At 41.6% G+C, this 16,466-nt stretch overlaps 1 protein-coding gene across 1 annotated transcript in view; it reads right to left on the reverse strand.

Moving 5' to 3' along the window:
- LOC117743616 (collagen alpha-1(XIX) chain) overlaps window positions 1–16,466 on the reverse strand; it is a 91,599-nt gene that overhangs the window by 41,230 nt on the left and 33,903 nt on the right. Inside the window, exon 15 of the mRNA XM_034551244.1 lies at window positions 301–345. Coding sequence (XP_034407135.1) covers window positions 301–345 — 45 coding nt within the window. The remainder of the gene's footprint in view (window positions 1–300; window positions 346–16,466) is intronic.

Here is a 16,466-nt window from a genome sequence, read left to right on the forward strand (position 1 = left end):
CACACACACACACACACACACACACCCACACACTCTCTGTCCATGCATCGGAACCTGGGGGCCTTCTCCCTTGCTCCATTGTTGCTTACTCTTATGTCATCTCTCTTGTGTACATTCTTATTTCTTCAATTGTTTGGTTTTATCATGTAAAGTGCCTTAAGTACCCTTTAAAGCGGTATACAAATAAAATGTATTATTATTATTATTATTATTATTATTAATAATAATAATAATAATTATAGAAAATAAATTAAAAATACAGATTGTATGTATGTGTCTGTGTTACTGTGTATCATTTACAGGCAGGCCTCTGAGTCCAGGCTCCCCAGTCTTTCCTCTCCGTCCCTAAGGAGGAAGAAGAAGAAGAAAAAAGATTACGATGAGTGAATGGAGATAAAACAACAGGTGTGGTTGGGCATACATGCTGCCAGCGATTAAGGGCAGACAGCAACTCACAGTCTCTAATTTGCTTTTAATTAACAACAAGACAACAGCTTAATTGCTGCACCCCGTGCAGCCCACTAGTCTTTGTTCCCTCCTCTGGTTTACTGCCTCCTTTCCAGCTGTGTGAGTCCCTCTGTGCATCAATCTATCCAAGGAGCAGATACAGCTGCAAACAGGCCAAGCCAGCCTGTGCTGTCCAGCAATGCAAAACGAGGTCAGGGAGAAGCGACCATTTGTAACCATATTCGCTTGTTTGAGGCGTTTCCTTTTTGATATTATGTGAATTGCAAAAGCCCTTCGTGCTTGAGAGGCTCAAAAAGCTGACACCGTAATGAGATGTAATGCGATCCGAACCAAACCGAAGTTGGTATAATGTACATTTGGAGGGTTTATGTCCTTGTGAGAAAAGAGGATGAAGCTTTGTGGATATCCTTACAGCTGTAAACTGGCAGAGCATCACTGGCCCTGTGTTATAAGGAATCCCTGGAATTAGCTGGCTTTCACACACACAAGACGAATGTGAAATCAACTCAATTAGGAGATGGTAATGCTCTGGCCCGTATCAATCCACCGAACGTATGAGACAATGCTGATATCTGCACTATGGCTACAGATGATACATCCTAATAAGAGTTCCTTCATCAGATAAATTGCTATATTGAAACTACTGTACAGTGCGGTTGGCATAAAATCACTTTTCTCCTACACAGTGTTAGTTAGTACTGTAGAGAACGACGGATCACTGGCGGCTGAGAAAATCACAAAGCAACGCCCCCGAATCTTTCCTTCTGAAACTCCATGTATGCAGACTTTGATTAACTGGGTCGAATTTGACGTGTACGATTGCCTGCAAAAAACAAAGGAAAGGAACACGGAGAGCGATTGCTTTTAATCATCTGTTTGTATGTGCGCTCATGCTTAGATGCTGTTTGGTGTTTCTGTTTGTCGTCCACAGATTACAGGAATAATGCAAAACAGGAGAAGCCAAGGTGTAGTGCGGTACATATTAACCTTAATAATGACACAATGGAACCAGTGTGTGCCGATCCTTTTGGGAATTGCACACTTTCCTCTGTTCATGTTGTTTGATGTGCCAACAAAGGCTTGGCCAGCGCCTTTTGATCATCTGTGTTAATGTGGCTTTGAGGAAACATGTGCTTTAATGTGAGCATGAATGAGTGCCACCTTGAGAAGAGCTGTTGGAACTGCGTTGACGTGCCGGAACTGCACCTTTAAACTTTAAAATCCTTTGCCTCAAATGCCGAGCATTATATGGCATTGGAACAAACTGTGTGAATGTAATTGGGGTTGGTGAGCTTTGTGACAGGAAAAGAAAAGTATTCAGTGAGTGCTTGTCTAGATTCAAAAGACATTCACTTTTGTATAGAAGTCTACTTCTCACAAATAAAGATCCTGTTTTGGCGAGGGTGGACCGTGTTATTTTTAAAAATCTTTCACTGTGAATGAAAAGCCTGACATTGAATAATTGCCACATTTGCATAATGTACATACACAGACATTTTTTTCTAGCCTTATCGCTCTCCGCTGCCCTTTTTCCCCTGAACTCAACAACAAAAGCAGATTACATAGATAAGTAATTTAGCTAATGAATATTTCATATGCTATTATTCCAAGCAGGTCGTGAATTATGCAGTTTTCTAAATTATTTCTCCACATTTACCCCTAAACCTCTTAACGCAAAATTAATTTTGTGTCCACTTATTTGCATATTATCATTAAAACAAACAGTGTGATGCTTAGTTCTCAACGAATTGATTTGGTTTATAACTTCATTTCCCCACTTAGTAAAGATTTTGTTTGTTTGTTTCTTTAGTACATTTAGCTCACAAAAACACATACTTACATCTTAGTTTAATCTTGCCTTTATGACATAAGAGAGACATTGGATTTATATTCACTTGCCAGTTTACTAGGTACACTTACCTAAAACTAATGCATTGAAATGGCCCTGCCATAAATGTAACCTTTTATGATGATCATAATGTTCATTTTTTGTTGAAGCTGACAACTTTATGGCCATTCAGAGGTCATTTTTTTGTGGTGCTGCTGAATTGTATTTCATTGTACTAAGAGGTGTTTCTTATATTAACAAAACTCTTGGTGTGGTTCATTTGGGTTGGTGTGAACGCCGGACAAACAACCACTTTCTGGTTGCCCTTTCTGTTTCCGGACCGCAAACAAGTAATATCTGGAGCGGTTCAAGTGGCAGGGGCCCTTTGTCTCCCCTTTTGACATAAACGGGGCGTTCTCAATATTAGCCACGTGTAGCCGAGTTCAAGCTGAATGTAGATGAACTTCCTATGTCGGAAGTCCATGTGCGGGTTTTCCGTCTTTGAAAAGATATTCATGTAATATTTATAAACAGACAGCTCATGTTGACTATAAAGCCATACATTAAAAAGACTACACCAGGTGACATTGGGGTTAGACTGACACTTCTGTGTACAGACGACCTCTGGTTAGCACGCCATCCCTAGCAAATCTGTGCAGTGACAAGAAATAATTAGTCCGGAGCACAGCTGTCATCACCGTTTGCACTCAGTTGACTCCAAACTAAAACACCTGCCAGTGACACAGTGAGATAACTGCGTCTGAAGGGACATACTGGCTCTGAAATACTGAGCTAATCAAGATGCCAGTAGCTGCCGTAGTGCCCATGAACACCCAAATACTACAGCAACTGCTGAAACAGTCTCGCCTTTAGCACAGTGAGTGAGGTGTTTCGGAGTATTAACTCAGGGTTTTAAGTTGAATTCTGTGTTGATGCCATTTCAACGATTTGATCAAGTCTAAATGTCATGTTTGGACCTTCTAGACTTTTGTAAAAGTGTACCTAAAGGGATACTCTGACATTTGGAATTGAGGTCATTTTACAATGATGTTCAGTCATGTAAGAGATTTGTTTGTTGGTGTGTTGTCATTGCAGAGAACAATACATGCGTATTGGCACATGCTAAAACTACAGTCACGATCTTAGGTTGTATTCCTCCACCATCCAGCCGTGTTACATCCATGTCTGCCCAAAATGTAAATGGTAAATGGACCTGTACTTGTATCGCGCCTTTCTAGTCTCCCGACCAATCAAAGCAGTTTTACACTACATGACATTCACCCATTCACACCCGTTCATCCACTGATGAGTTCTGAACTAAACATGTTTTGTGAGGTCACAGGGACATTGACCACCAAAATCTAATCAGTTCAGCCTTGACGTTTGTGCCACATTTGAAATCCTCTCCAGGCGTTCCTGGGATATTACTTATGTTCCCAAGAATGGACTGGACGGACGGACAGACAGACAACCCAAAAACATAATGCCTCCGGCTACGGCTGTTGTCGGCATGGAAGCATAAAAAAAATCTTTGATACCAGGTAGTTACATTTCCATTTGTGTCAGTGGCGAGTGTTAACATCTACTTGCCTTCATTGTCGAGATTTTTTTTAAATCACATCATATTTTCAGCTTAATTGTGCATTCCTGAAGGAGACAGAGTTAATGTGACCTATTTGCATTCACTGTTTAAACACTTTGCATGCTAAACAAATGTTTGTATATTGTTCTCAAAATCACAAGCATTCAAATGATGTTGATGGTTGTTTTAGTTTTAGAATATGTATGTTTATCAAAAATGCCAATTCTCAAAAGTAAAGAAAATGCCATGAATTCTGCACCTGTATACAAAGCTTCATTGTAGTTCTGTCTTAGTATTCAGTGTCAGTATTGTTTTTGTTCTTTTTCTCTTTTCTACAATTTTTGTTGTGAAGAACGTAGACAAAACACCAGAAGATAGATGTCAGAGGTAAACTGCAGTCCAAAGCAGTCTCTAGGCAACAAGGATGAACAGCAAACTGAAACTGATGATTTTGACTTCTAAAAAGATTGAAAGAAATGTAAGACGAAGTAAAAAACATGAGAAATGTATGACAACATGACAAAAGGATGCTTTTTAGCGAGAGCAAAAGAGCAGCTCGCACTTTGATCATTAATTCTGCTCTGCTTGATTCAAGAGACTTTTAAACTCAACACAACCTTTGTATGCCAAGGTATAATATGTCAAAATGATGATAGCTGGGATATAACTTTAATTTGAATAGAGTGGCAAGCCCGCAAGACCAGCCAACATTGTCTGTGAATCTTTTCTTTCAGCTCAGCCAAACCTGAACGCTTCCATTTCCTTTTCTGTTTCTCCATCTCTCATGTCCTTTGTGTATAATGTCATAACTCCATTACTCTCATCTCATCCCTCTTTCCTGTTTTTCTTGTCATCTCTCCTTCCTTCTCCTGTCTCCTGTCACTCGCCCTGTTCCTCCCTCACCCAACTTCCAGCGCCTGTTGGATCACCCAGGCAATCTCTGTTGCTATGCAACGCTCAGTGTCCTATAAATTTGACATCATCCTAGTGCTTGATTATTATTTGAGCGCTGCAGTGTGAAGCCCTCCTTCAGGTCATTGCAGTATATTAGTCGGAGGGAGAGATAGAGGAATGCATGGAAGGAAATGAGGGATGAGAGGAAGGGAAGGAGATGGAGAAAGATGAAGGGATTGAGGAGGAGAGGAAAGGAGAGAGAGTCGGAGTGACAGATGTACTGGCTTCTTGAGTAAACGAAAGATGGGCTGACAAGACCTAACACATATTAACAAACACCATTTATCTGTTTCACTCTAAAACCCTGAAAACCTGAAGACAGAGGTGTGAAAAGCACCCCACGTTAACTAGTAATTCAATAATGGTTTGAGCTGTGGTAAGAAGCAGGCCTCTGTAGATTGACAGCGTATTTTTAACTCCCGACTTAATCCACATGTATCCCAGCCTCGACTGGCTTCAACTCTGCAGTGAGTTGTAAAGTCTAAAAGGAAAGCACAGACTTGTGGCCCCGGCTCAGTGCTGCAACACAAGCCCCAATCTGAGAGCCAAGTCAACAGCGACAGTGACACACAGGAGAGGCACTCGCTTATGATATCTCCATAATCCTTATCCCAAATGTCAACATGTTCTCGGAGACATTCCCTGTCTGACTACCCATACTGGGATAACGCAGTGGCGTAAAATGGAGAGACCAGAAGGTGTTGCATTTTTAGCAATACAGCAGATATACCATCAAAAAGCCACATAATCCACCTGACAAATGCCCCTGTCGAGAGGGGTCAGTAGATAAGCTGGTGGAGCCTCCAGAGATGAACACCACAGGACCCAACTCAAACCTGACACACAGACGGATTATGATGGTTCTCCCTTTAATGCAGGGACAGCTATCAGTGGGTATATCAATTTCAACATTTCAGGTCTTATCTTATTTCAAACATAATATCTCATCTCTGATTTTGTTCTAATTTGCCTCTCTGTGTAAAGATAAAAAGGTCAATTCTCCCAAAAGTGACAAACTGCCTTTCCTATTTACAATCATTCTCTTCTAAATTAGAAATCTACTTTTACGTCCCAATTTTAACAAATTTGTATTTGTAGGAGCCACAACATAACCATTTTAGAAAGGCTGTTTTTCCCACCACGTCACACCTTGTACACAAGCGCTTATTAATTTACCACCAAACCCTTTACTTTGAACACTTTTGACCAAACACAGCCTGGTTCGACACCTTGACCGACTAATCGTCACAAATCGAATACGCTATACTGCTCTTTCTTATATGTGTGACAAAATAAGTTGAATGTCCTGAAGGGGAAGCTATCTGACATTACCAAAGCCATGTTATGGGGCTCATGGGAGAGATGACCTTTTCTTGACTGAAAAACTCACATGCCACTCCCACTCGTTCTGCCTGAGCGAAGTCCTGTCTCCCTCCAGGGGCATGTGCTCAGGCCACCTGAGCCTGTTGTCTAACTGCTGTACTGTGTTTAACTAGAACCGACTATGTGGCTTATGAGCAGCAGCTGGATTTCCTTGCTAAACAAGTATGGACAAAAGCAGTGAAGATGATACACGCTCCTCATAATATTCTCATTCCGTGGAGATTCCTGTTCTTGTTGTTTGAGTGCAAGCTGACAAAAAAAAATTACTCTTCCACACAGATGTTCAAAGGATTATTTGGATTGTCCAAAAACACACATGGACATCCAGAAGTGTGAACTTCTGTATTCGCACCCAAAAAAAGACCCAAATACAGACAGACAAATGTGCACATGTGGCGTGCACACACATACACAGAGGAAGTTTGCCACAACACAGCCTGTCACAATATTTATTCCCTAGTGAAAATGCTTGTCTGCTTGCGGCCTGTGAAAGATGGGGAGGAAAAAAGTGGACTGAAAAAATTACAACCAGATGCACTTTATCCCTTCATTTCTACGGCCAAACCTCGAGTCCCTCAGGAACACTCATAGTATCCAGATTCAGACACGATACATACAATTACTCACACTGCCAGCTAAAGCTAATTTATTCTGTAATTAATTCTGAAATGTCATCCCTTCCCCTTGCAAATATTTTCTGATTTTTTTTTACGTTTGCACCATGAACCATAGGATTCAGAAAGACTAGGGAAAAACAGCATCAAGTATGCACAAAGGATCTCTAAAATGCCAAGAATTCTGCGGCAACCGTATGTGTCTAATAATCAATTAAAATTGCAAAGAATTGCAGTAAAATCATCTACTTGTTCATTGTGGTTCTTTATTTTATGAGAAAAGAGCTCTCACATATGCTTTCTGCAGTTTCACTGACATTAATAATATTTCTTCACACGTACACCACATGAGCCCAGCTGCTTCTGGGCGTTAGCTTTAAGATTTCAGCTGAGTATCAGTTGGAGAAGGGGACAAATATTCAGAGTATTCACACCAACTCTGCAGCTCGATCGGCTACAGTTGACAGAATTCTCACCAAAGCCCTTTTGACTGTGTCAAATCAGCTATCAGCGCTTTTGAGGTAAATATTGATTATACCGCGTGCTTAAAATGTCACAAAAAACACTGTAGAGGCCGCAGCCTCACCTGCTTCAGATTAAGGATCCAATTAGAGACAGATAGTGCAAATTCCCTAGTTCTGACTGCCCTCCATGGATGCCATTTTAGGACACTGCACAAACTCAGAAAATGCCTGGGCACTGGAGCTTGCAGAGATCCCTTGCACTTGGTAAAAGCCTCAATAAAATAGGATTTGTTCCAGTTGTTTACTGAGGGTTAAGAGAAGCGGCTGGGGCAGGAAGAGAACGGCAAAGCCGACAGCTGCCTGGCAGGGGCTCAAATGCAGCTTAGCATTTTTCACCATTCTGACTGGCACACAATGCTCTCTTTAACTTCCAGCCATCTAAATATTCAGGGACGTATAAAGAGATGGCTGACACTGCAGCCGACTTAAGACACAGCTCAGCTGGCCAAGATTGCACATATAGGCTATTGGCTAAAGCTTTTTCGGTGAAGGCTTTCCTCACAGATACTCAACTGTAGATCCCACGTGACTGAATGGTGATTTGTACATGTGCCACTAGATGGCAAACTAGCTTCATCACAAATGTTGTACACGGTGGGGGACAGAGCCAATGAGGAGGCTGTAAGCTCTCTATGAGAGAGGATAGACATCCTCAATGGATGAATGTATGATGTGTGTTGGGTAACATCCCTAATTAGGCAGTCTGGCAATTAGGCACTGAACATCGTAAAGGAGATTTTTTCTGTAGAGGGCTTACAACGAAGAGAGAAGAAGGAAATAGACAAGAGCACGAAGCTGCATGAGAGAGAGAGAGAGAGAGAAAGGGCCAATCATTTTCACACCGCATTATGACTCTTTTCAACTGCCGCACAATATAAGGGGACACAGGCGGCATAACAAGGGCACCGTGTCATAGAACACATCCTATCATTGGGTAAAATAACCATTATAGAGCTACTTTAGCAAACACCAAAATCCTACCCGCCACACAGTACGCAAACACTCGAGTCGAAAGCAAACACAGGAAATGCAGACAGTGGATGTCTGTGGAAACTAAACCGAGGCATTCCCGAGGGAGCCTCAGAGCAGCTCTTTACAACAGCCACGTCTCTACCACGTCTTCACGGCTGAGTTTTAAGAGCTCATTGATTTTAACAACTCTTAAGGAGAGGAAAGAGGGCTGATGATCTGAATTTACATTTTTATGGTGTGAAGATGATAAATCTATATTCAACTATGAGCTCAATTCCCACCTCGGAATCGGCTGAATGTCTGTAAAGCCTTTCCATGCTAGTTTGGGTGCCTGTCGCATTGGCTCCTCACAAGGCAGGCGTTGCCTCTCGGATGTTCTCATCTCCTAATGGATGCTGTTATTAGTCTTGGCTCTTCGAAATTTCACAGTCTCAACTGGACTTTTGGCCGTATTATTTATCCGGAGCGGATTGCTCCCATCCTATGTTTACAGATACTGAATGTTTCATTAATGCATTATCCAACAAGTGAATCGGAGAGGCTGAAATAAACCCTGGATCATTTTACAAACCAAATATTTGAGGTCAGAGAGAATACACTGTGCAAAGATTCACAGGGCGCTCACTCCGGGTACTGTAGCCCTCGGCGAGTCTTATGCTTCATATCACTCACCACGCATAACAGATTACACTAAGGTCCCACACACAACCATCTGTATAGTATCAGGCCACTGTAAATGCGCTGCTTCCTGGCATGCCATTAAAGTGGACACAGATGAATGTATCTAAATTAGTTGCGGGCAGGATGAGAGTGTGAAGAATCAAAAATATGGATGGCAGGATGTAACAGCTATGCAGCCTCCCACTACCGCGCCTCCGTGTTCTGCAGTGTTCAGAGCTTCATCTCCTCCCCTTCCAGCCTACCTCCCGCCTGCACTCGTAGACCCCCTCCCTCCCTTTGGCCAAAGGAACGGCAGACATAGAGAGAGAGCTTACTCGGGGCATGCTTCATTCATCCAAGCATCCCGGATCCAAAATGCCCTTTTAGAGGTATTTACATTCACAGCATTTCTCAACCGCAGTCTCCTTCTTAAACTCACCTAAAATGCAAGGAGAGTGTCTTTGTATATTCCTAGACTGTTTGGAGCCAGAGGAAGCCCAGTGCTTGGATGACTGACGCCGTGGTGTGGATAATGACACCTAGAACACTCACAGGGGCCAGTCACCTCTTGTCCACTGACATACCTCAATGAGTGGGGTTGATTCAGTTCAGTCGACCCTATTTGACACATGACACTCCATTGCTGTTGCTATGACCTGGCAGACATTAAAACAACATTTGAAAATGTTGGCAAGGTATTATACACGGGCCACGGCGATGCCAGGCCCTGATGAATTCTGACACTGGAGCAGCAAGGACGTGCATATCGATTGCACTGTCCCGGTTGTGTGGTACAGCTCTGTTTTATGACAAAGTCGTGAGGTTTTAGATGAGTGAATGAGGGTCGTGCCCATGTGCCCATGTCAACTAATGTTGACCTACATTACCCCTTGTTAAACATCAGTTTTTTCACGAATACATACACACATCAACTTACAGAGGCTCGCACAAACAGACACACGCAGCGACTGTAAAAGCCAGTGAACACATGTGCGATCAAATTGGCCCTCTCAAAGTCTTGCCCCCTGTATTCGACCCTGTAATTAATTGGCCAACTAATGTGTGTTTATTCTGGACACCCATGGATGTGGCCATTCTGAGGCTCTCTGGGAAAGACGGGAGTCACACAGATAAATCAAAGCTTTGTGCATCTGTCCTTGCATGTGCCAAACTCATCCCCCTGTAACCCTCTTCGTTCCCAACTGAGACCTTTTCAAAGCCAATCAGGTCAAATCTTTGTTTCATCCTCTGTCCCAATGCACTTGACATTGACAAGATTAATTGCCTTGTGCACTGGGCAAGCGTGTACCTCCTGGTGTAATACAGGTGTCAAAAGCGTGGCTCTCTGGATTTCCTCAACATGAGTTTGGACAGGGAGGAGGAAGAATAATCCACTCTATTTTGTTCAATGAAGGGTTAACGAATCCTCTCCCTGCTTGTAAAATCCCACAGGGTGTAAATCTTGCCATTAAATCTCAGCTGTGAGCCCTGCTGACCTGTAAATTCTTGTCTCTGTGTTACTGTCATTGAGCTTCAGTGGCTTGGGCCAAAACTGTAACTACATATTTACATCACGCTACTGTAGTTAAACACTGCTTTAAAGACACAGACAATCAATATGGTCCCCAACTGTGTCTCAATGGTTAAATATATGTTTTTTATGGGTGCCGTGTGTATGTATGTGTTCAATTGAATCACACTGAATTTGACAAATGTGAATGTGTATATGGGATGTACTGTGTTTCAATTTTTCTTACATTTCTTTCTGAAATGTACGGCATAATGACTTAAGATATGCCAAATGTGTCAAAGTGATACATTCCCGCAACAAGAAAATGTAATGAATAATTAAATGTACAGAACATCTGCATTTAGCCATGATTTATAATTTCTTTATCTTCAATGCACAATACATGAATGCTTATATTTAAGATACACAAGTATATTAAGCAGATCATTGGCAGATCAAATCTGACCGAATGCCGTTGTGAGAAATTAATTTACCATATCATTACAGCCTTGTACTGAGCTGGACAAAACAAAAAAGCATGGCTCCAGTCAAATAGCTGCTGTTATTTTATGCATTTACTGGTTCACCCAAATCAGCGGCAGCCTGCTATGGAGAACTTCTGACAGGAAGGCTGATATTCTCACCAGGGACTCGTTACTTAATAATCTCACCCTGCAGGTGCTCTGGTAGAGGTCAACAGTCTGTTACAGTTGCATCGCTGTTCATGCCTGCCTCCACCTATGGAGCAGGAAACTGCTGCCAAATGCTCCAGTGCCCACCCGCCAAAGCATATCTCCTTCCCTATCACTGTCACTGCCTGCTTTGGTCCCTGCAGACACACAGACTGATCCAAATGGACCGGAGCCAAGTGCATCAGATATAATATGAATATTATATATACTGTGGTGGCTCAATTATCTCAAAACGACATTAGCTGAACCTTGTAGAGGAAAGGCAGCTACATTCCAGTTACAGCATACTGTTTCAAACCAAATTAGGTTAAATGACAAATGCAATTGAGCAGCGAGGATACATATATTTGGTTTAAAGGTAGAAGAATGTCATTGAATCCAATCTGACACTAATGTTTTGACCTGCATTATGCCATCTAGAGTAGGATATTGACCATGTGCCTTGTGGTGAGAGAAATAGAACACCAGTTTGGTAAAATGGCCCAAGTGAAATATGATATAGTGGTTTCCTGGTGTGAAAGAAAACACTTGACCACCAGTCTGAAGGGACAGGGTGTAGGTTTGAATACCAATGTCCATGCCTCCCATCACCAATCGTGACTATTAAAAAATCACCCTCAAGACAATGTCATTGTTGAGTGCCCGGCTGACAACCTGACCAAGGCAAATACTGTGTTGGACATGATGGTGACGTTATTAAGCGAGTATAGCGCACAGCCTTTTACGTTACAGGTGGCTGAGGTGGTGTTACCACAAGGTAAGACCTGCAAAAAAAAACAACTGTTCGCTTACAGAAAGGACAATTTGTCCAGTGAGTTCATCACAACACAACACATCTAAGTTTCAAGAGATGATACACTAATTAAAACATTTACATTTTATTACATTGCTGCAAATAGATCCCTGAAATGCTCCGCACTGGCCCTTTAAGCAGCCAGTGTACTGATGACCTTCTGAGACATATGCTGGCACAAGGACAAAGGAACAGAATATATAGAGAAAACATGCCTTTGCCTTCGGTCAGGATGTTCAGACAACTGCCTCAGTCATTCAGCACAGGGCTTGAATGTAAAATGTAAACACTGCTATCAATTCCAAAAGACACAATTACCTCCTTCTTCTTTGGAAATGTGGACCAGACAGTTGCCAAGCAAAGAAAAGACAAACAATCTTTTCTATCGTTTTGACAGGTTCTATCCATGCCACTTTCAAATGCCCAGGCAGCTGTCGCTGATGTTTGTAACATATTTTGACACAAGTGAAGAACCAAAAGTGTGCCTGCACTACAATTACTGACGTGCATTGATCTGGGACTGTGCTATCACATGATGTGAAGGGATTACAGCAGACGAGTGCGATGTGACAGCAGATGATATTTTAAGATATAGTCTTTTACAAATAGCCATCTCTGCCATATATTTGGAGGAGAGTCCGTTTCCTCAACAAGTGAACATCTTGTCTGAACCAAAGTTATTCTCTGGTTTCATTCAACATCTGGCATAAGGTTTACATGCCTTATGACATCACTAAATGCGCTTGTTGGGAAATAAAGCACACTAATATAAGGCTCCATACAGTCTACAGTCACAGGATATAAATGCATTAAAGCTAAACCGTATGCGCCTGCATCTGTTATATATATAACTATCTTATAGTATGATCTCTGTGAAAAACATTAACATAAAATACATGTATCTTCTAATAACTATAATTAGTAATAATGTATAATAAATAAATATGCAACACACACAATGAATAATTGATGATCTGTCGGACACTGTAATTAGTGACAACATAATGGCTGAGAGGGAGAGCTGATTCAGCATAGGATGACTAATCTGTTTGTAAAATCATAGCGCTACCATATATTAGAGCTCCACTCTGTGATGCTTCTTCAATAGCCATCAATAGTCTAGGTGGATTTGTTTCTCTGTGGTATTGGTGTGGCACATCATATCATTTAGTGAGCAAATTATGTTTCATAAATGTCTCTTTTTTAATTTGTTTCCCTCCACAAGGTCATCTTGTGTGGCCTCGCTAGCAATGGTCTCCGAGCCTATTCACCTTTATTGTGACTTTTGTCCTCTCGTATCTCCTTGACATATGAAGCAGGCATCTCATGTGGCACAGTGTCATCCACCCACATCCACAGCTGAGGCATGTAGGAAACAGGAGCCACTTAACAAGGGAGATATACTAGAGACAAAGGGAAGGCAGTCAGCTCTTAGCTGATGGTTAAGTCTTCGAAGCATCAAAGATTACAGAAATCTCGTCACCCTTATGCACGATGAAAGATACCTGCAGGTCTTTTTATTGAGCTACAACTCACCAGTTATCAATCCATATCATTTGCAAACGGTGTCAACTAGATCACCCTCTAAGCAAAATAAATAAACAACTACCTAGATTTCAATAAATAAAAGAATAAATCAGAAAGAGGATCTACACTGCATTATTCATTTGAAGAGAACACATCCGTAGACAGAGCAGTTGCACTATTTTGCTTCCTCCAGGTCTTGCTGGAGTTTCATCATCGCTGCACTAGCACAGCTACAGTATGAACAAACACTGTGCAGCACATCTGTCAGACGTGTGCATTTTCCAAAGCAGGGCAACATGAATCTTTGACACATTAAAGGCCTTCAGCTGATTAAAGGTTATTTCAAATGTGTTGCATTCACATTATTTAGATTCAGCAAAATGCTCCAAAAGGCATCGAAGAAGAAAGTTAATCGTTTTTTCATAAATAATAAATAAATCTATTTATATATATGTAATTATTTTTCTATACAGGTACATTTATACCGCTAATAAGGCTTAATGTGGTGTTATGCGTGGATTAAAACTCCAAGACCCACCTCGCAATGGGGGAATCCTTAAGATGATTACTTATTAATCCACAGGAACCTACTGCCTTGCCCAGGAGTAAACCCATGCCTGCACTGAACCCACTCACAACACTGTGCCAACTACCGGAGCAGAGTATGCTGGGAAGACTTGGCACAACATGAATAAACCAAAGCTTGCCGTGGCATTCCTGTGTACTTTGGCTTCAAGGAAGCAGTGTGTGTTGACCAAGCAAGCGTAGGGTTTCAGTCCTATTTTGAGCATGAAGAAATACGTCATTTGGTACTTTCGCAATGCTTTCTGCATATCGATTTTGCATACACACAACCCTTTATTATACAGTCCCTCAAATGTATATATTGATGGATGTCAAGCAGACGCTTCTCTGCACGCTGTACGAGAATACCAAATACTTGGCTTACAAATGAAATTCCAAGGTTGTTCCCTCAACCTGTGTCGGACAGGGTCAGCCAACAATGACAACACGGAGCGTAGCACATCCTCAGAGCACCTGATTCATATTTTAGCACAACGCAGTTAGGGGGACATATCCTTTTTTTTCTTTTTTACTGGTGCTCCCCGTCTTCTTTTTTGATCTGCTGTAATGTGCCACTGAAACCCAAAATCATACTCTTTGACTGCCATTCTGTATCAATGCCATTCATAATAGATAAAACCAAGCCATTCACATTATTATTGACGGCAATGTGTAATGTGGGGAAAATACATTCCCTTAAATTCCTAGATATGGTTGGACTTGCCCTTACCTCCACCCTAAGAAACTGAATTAGTCATCCATCAAGGTAATAATATAAAATCAGGATTCTGTGAATGTTACACATGGGGTCCCAGAGGGGGTTGGGTGACTGCCCTTGATAGCTGCTCTTGCATATGTTGCTTTGAGCTTCAGAGAAGGATCAGTGAATATGGCATCATTCCTCTTCTCAATGATATGCCCTCCACATCTCCTTGGAGTAAATCTAAATAGCTTAGAGTGCTTGTATTTTCCTCAACAATAAATTGAAGTAGACAGTGTGAGAGATGGTCTGGCTTGAATCTAAGGCCTTATGAAAGCTTTCTACTTCCAGCTATTCTATGAAGGTTTTGGAGTGGTCAGTCTATGTCAAGATATTCTGCATCACTTGTATATCAGCTACAGCTTTGTGTAGAACCAATAAGTTGATAGCGTGGACAAGAGTTGCTAATTGGGTGAGAATCTCTTGCTGTATCAGCTGACCACTAGCTAGCCCCTGATAATGATACATGTCTACCTTCCTAAAATAGGCTGTCAAAAATCAGAAACACCGATTGGTCAACAACTTCGAGGCCACATGTGGCTCGTTGAGCTAAGAATAAGCTGAAACCTTAGCACATTAACAGTCACCATGAAGTCAAAGACAGTGTATTAATAGATCAGAACTGTGTCTTCAGCAACAGCAACTACTACAACAACAACAGCAGGGAGTCTGGAAGGGCCAGCTTAAAGCCCTGTGGCTGTGTTACCAACAACATATTCAAAGAAACAACTAGTGCAATACATTTTACGAGTATAGGAAACCAAGAGGCCACAACATCAAGCACAGAGTGGTTCCTCAAAACCAATTATGATTGAAAGATTCATCGTAGTGTCCATTATCGCTGCCCCTTTGACGCACTGTCCCTACTTAAGTCAGGTTAGGTATGAAATAACAACTAGCTTATGAAGTACAGAGACAACAGCATAACAAAACAAAAGAAACATCTGCTCCAGATTTTAGATTCTGTTACTTCATGCATTGTGGGAAATGATCCATTGAGAAATAATATAACTGATGACAGGTCATGAATTGTTAATGTTATGGGAACAGGTTTTGAGTTTGAGTGTGTTCACAGAAGGGTGGAATTCTTGAGATACTTGTGTCCAGATGCTTCGAGTATTGTGCATCATCTTGGCTAATGCTTAATTTGTGAGGAACATTTGCCAGATCTACATATGGTCGCTCTACAGCTCGTTTTCTTGAATATAAGCCGAAATACTGTGTCGGAAGAGCCTAATTTTAATCACAGTGACACAGGTGAAGGTATTTACACAAAGCTGGACACAAAAGGACACTCTCTCCACCTGTTCTTGAACATTGCCTTTCAGCTGTGATGTCTGGTAACAACAGCATTCTTGCTGTTGTTCTTCAGCCCACCACAACATACTTGTGATTTACAAATCCTGACAACTCCTAACTACAGCCATTACAGTCAGAGGTGACAGATAAATAAATCTGCTGTAATGTTTCAGTTGATTCAGTCATGGGCACCGTCTCTCTCCCAAATCAAGCTGGCCTTTTGGAAACTACAATGTGTGATGCCGGTCAAACTGTGTGTGACCCCGATGGCCTTGATGCCCATTGATTCATTGTCAACAAGCCCACCCATCTCTTCTCTCTCTGCAACAGATCATC

The sequence above is a fragment of the Cyclopterus lumpus genome, chromosome 15, assembly GCF_009769545.1.
Source record: "Cyclopterus lumpus isolate fCycLum1 chromosome 15, fCycLum1.pri, whole genome shotgun sequence".
Lineage (NCBI taxonomy): Eukaryota > Metazoa > Chordata > Actinopteri > Perciformes > Cyclopteridae > Cyclopterus > Cyclopterus lumpus.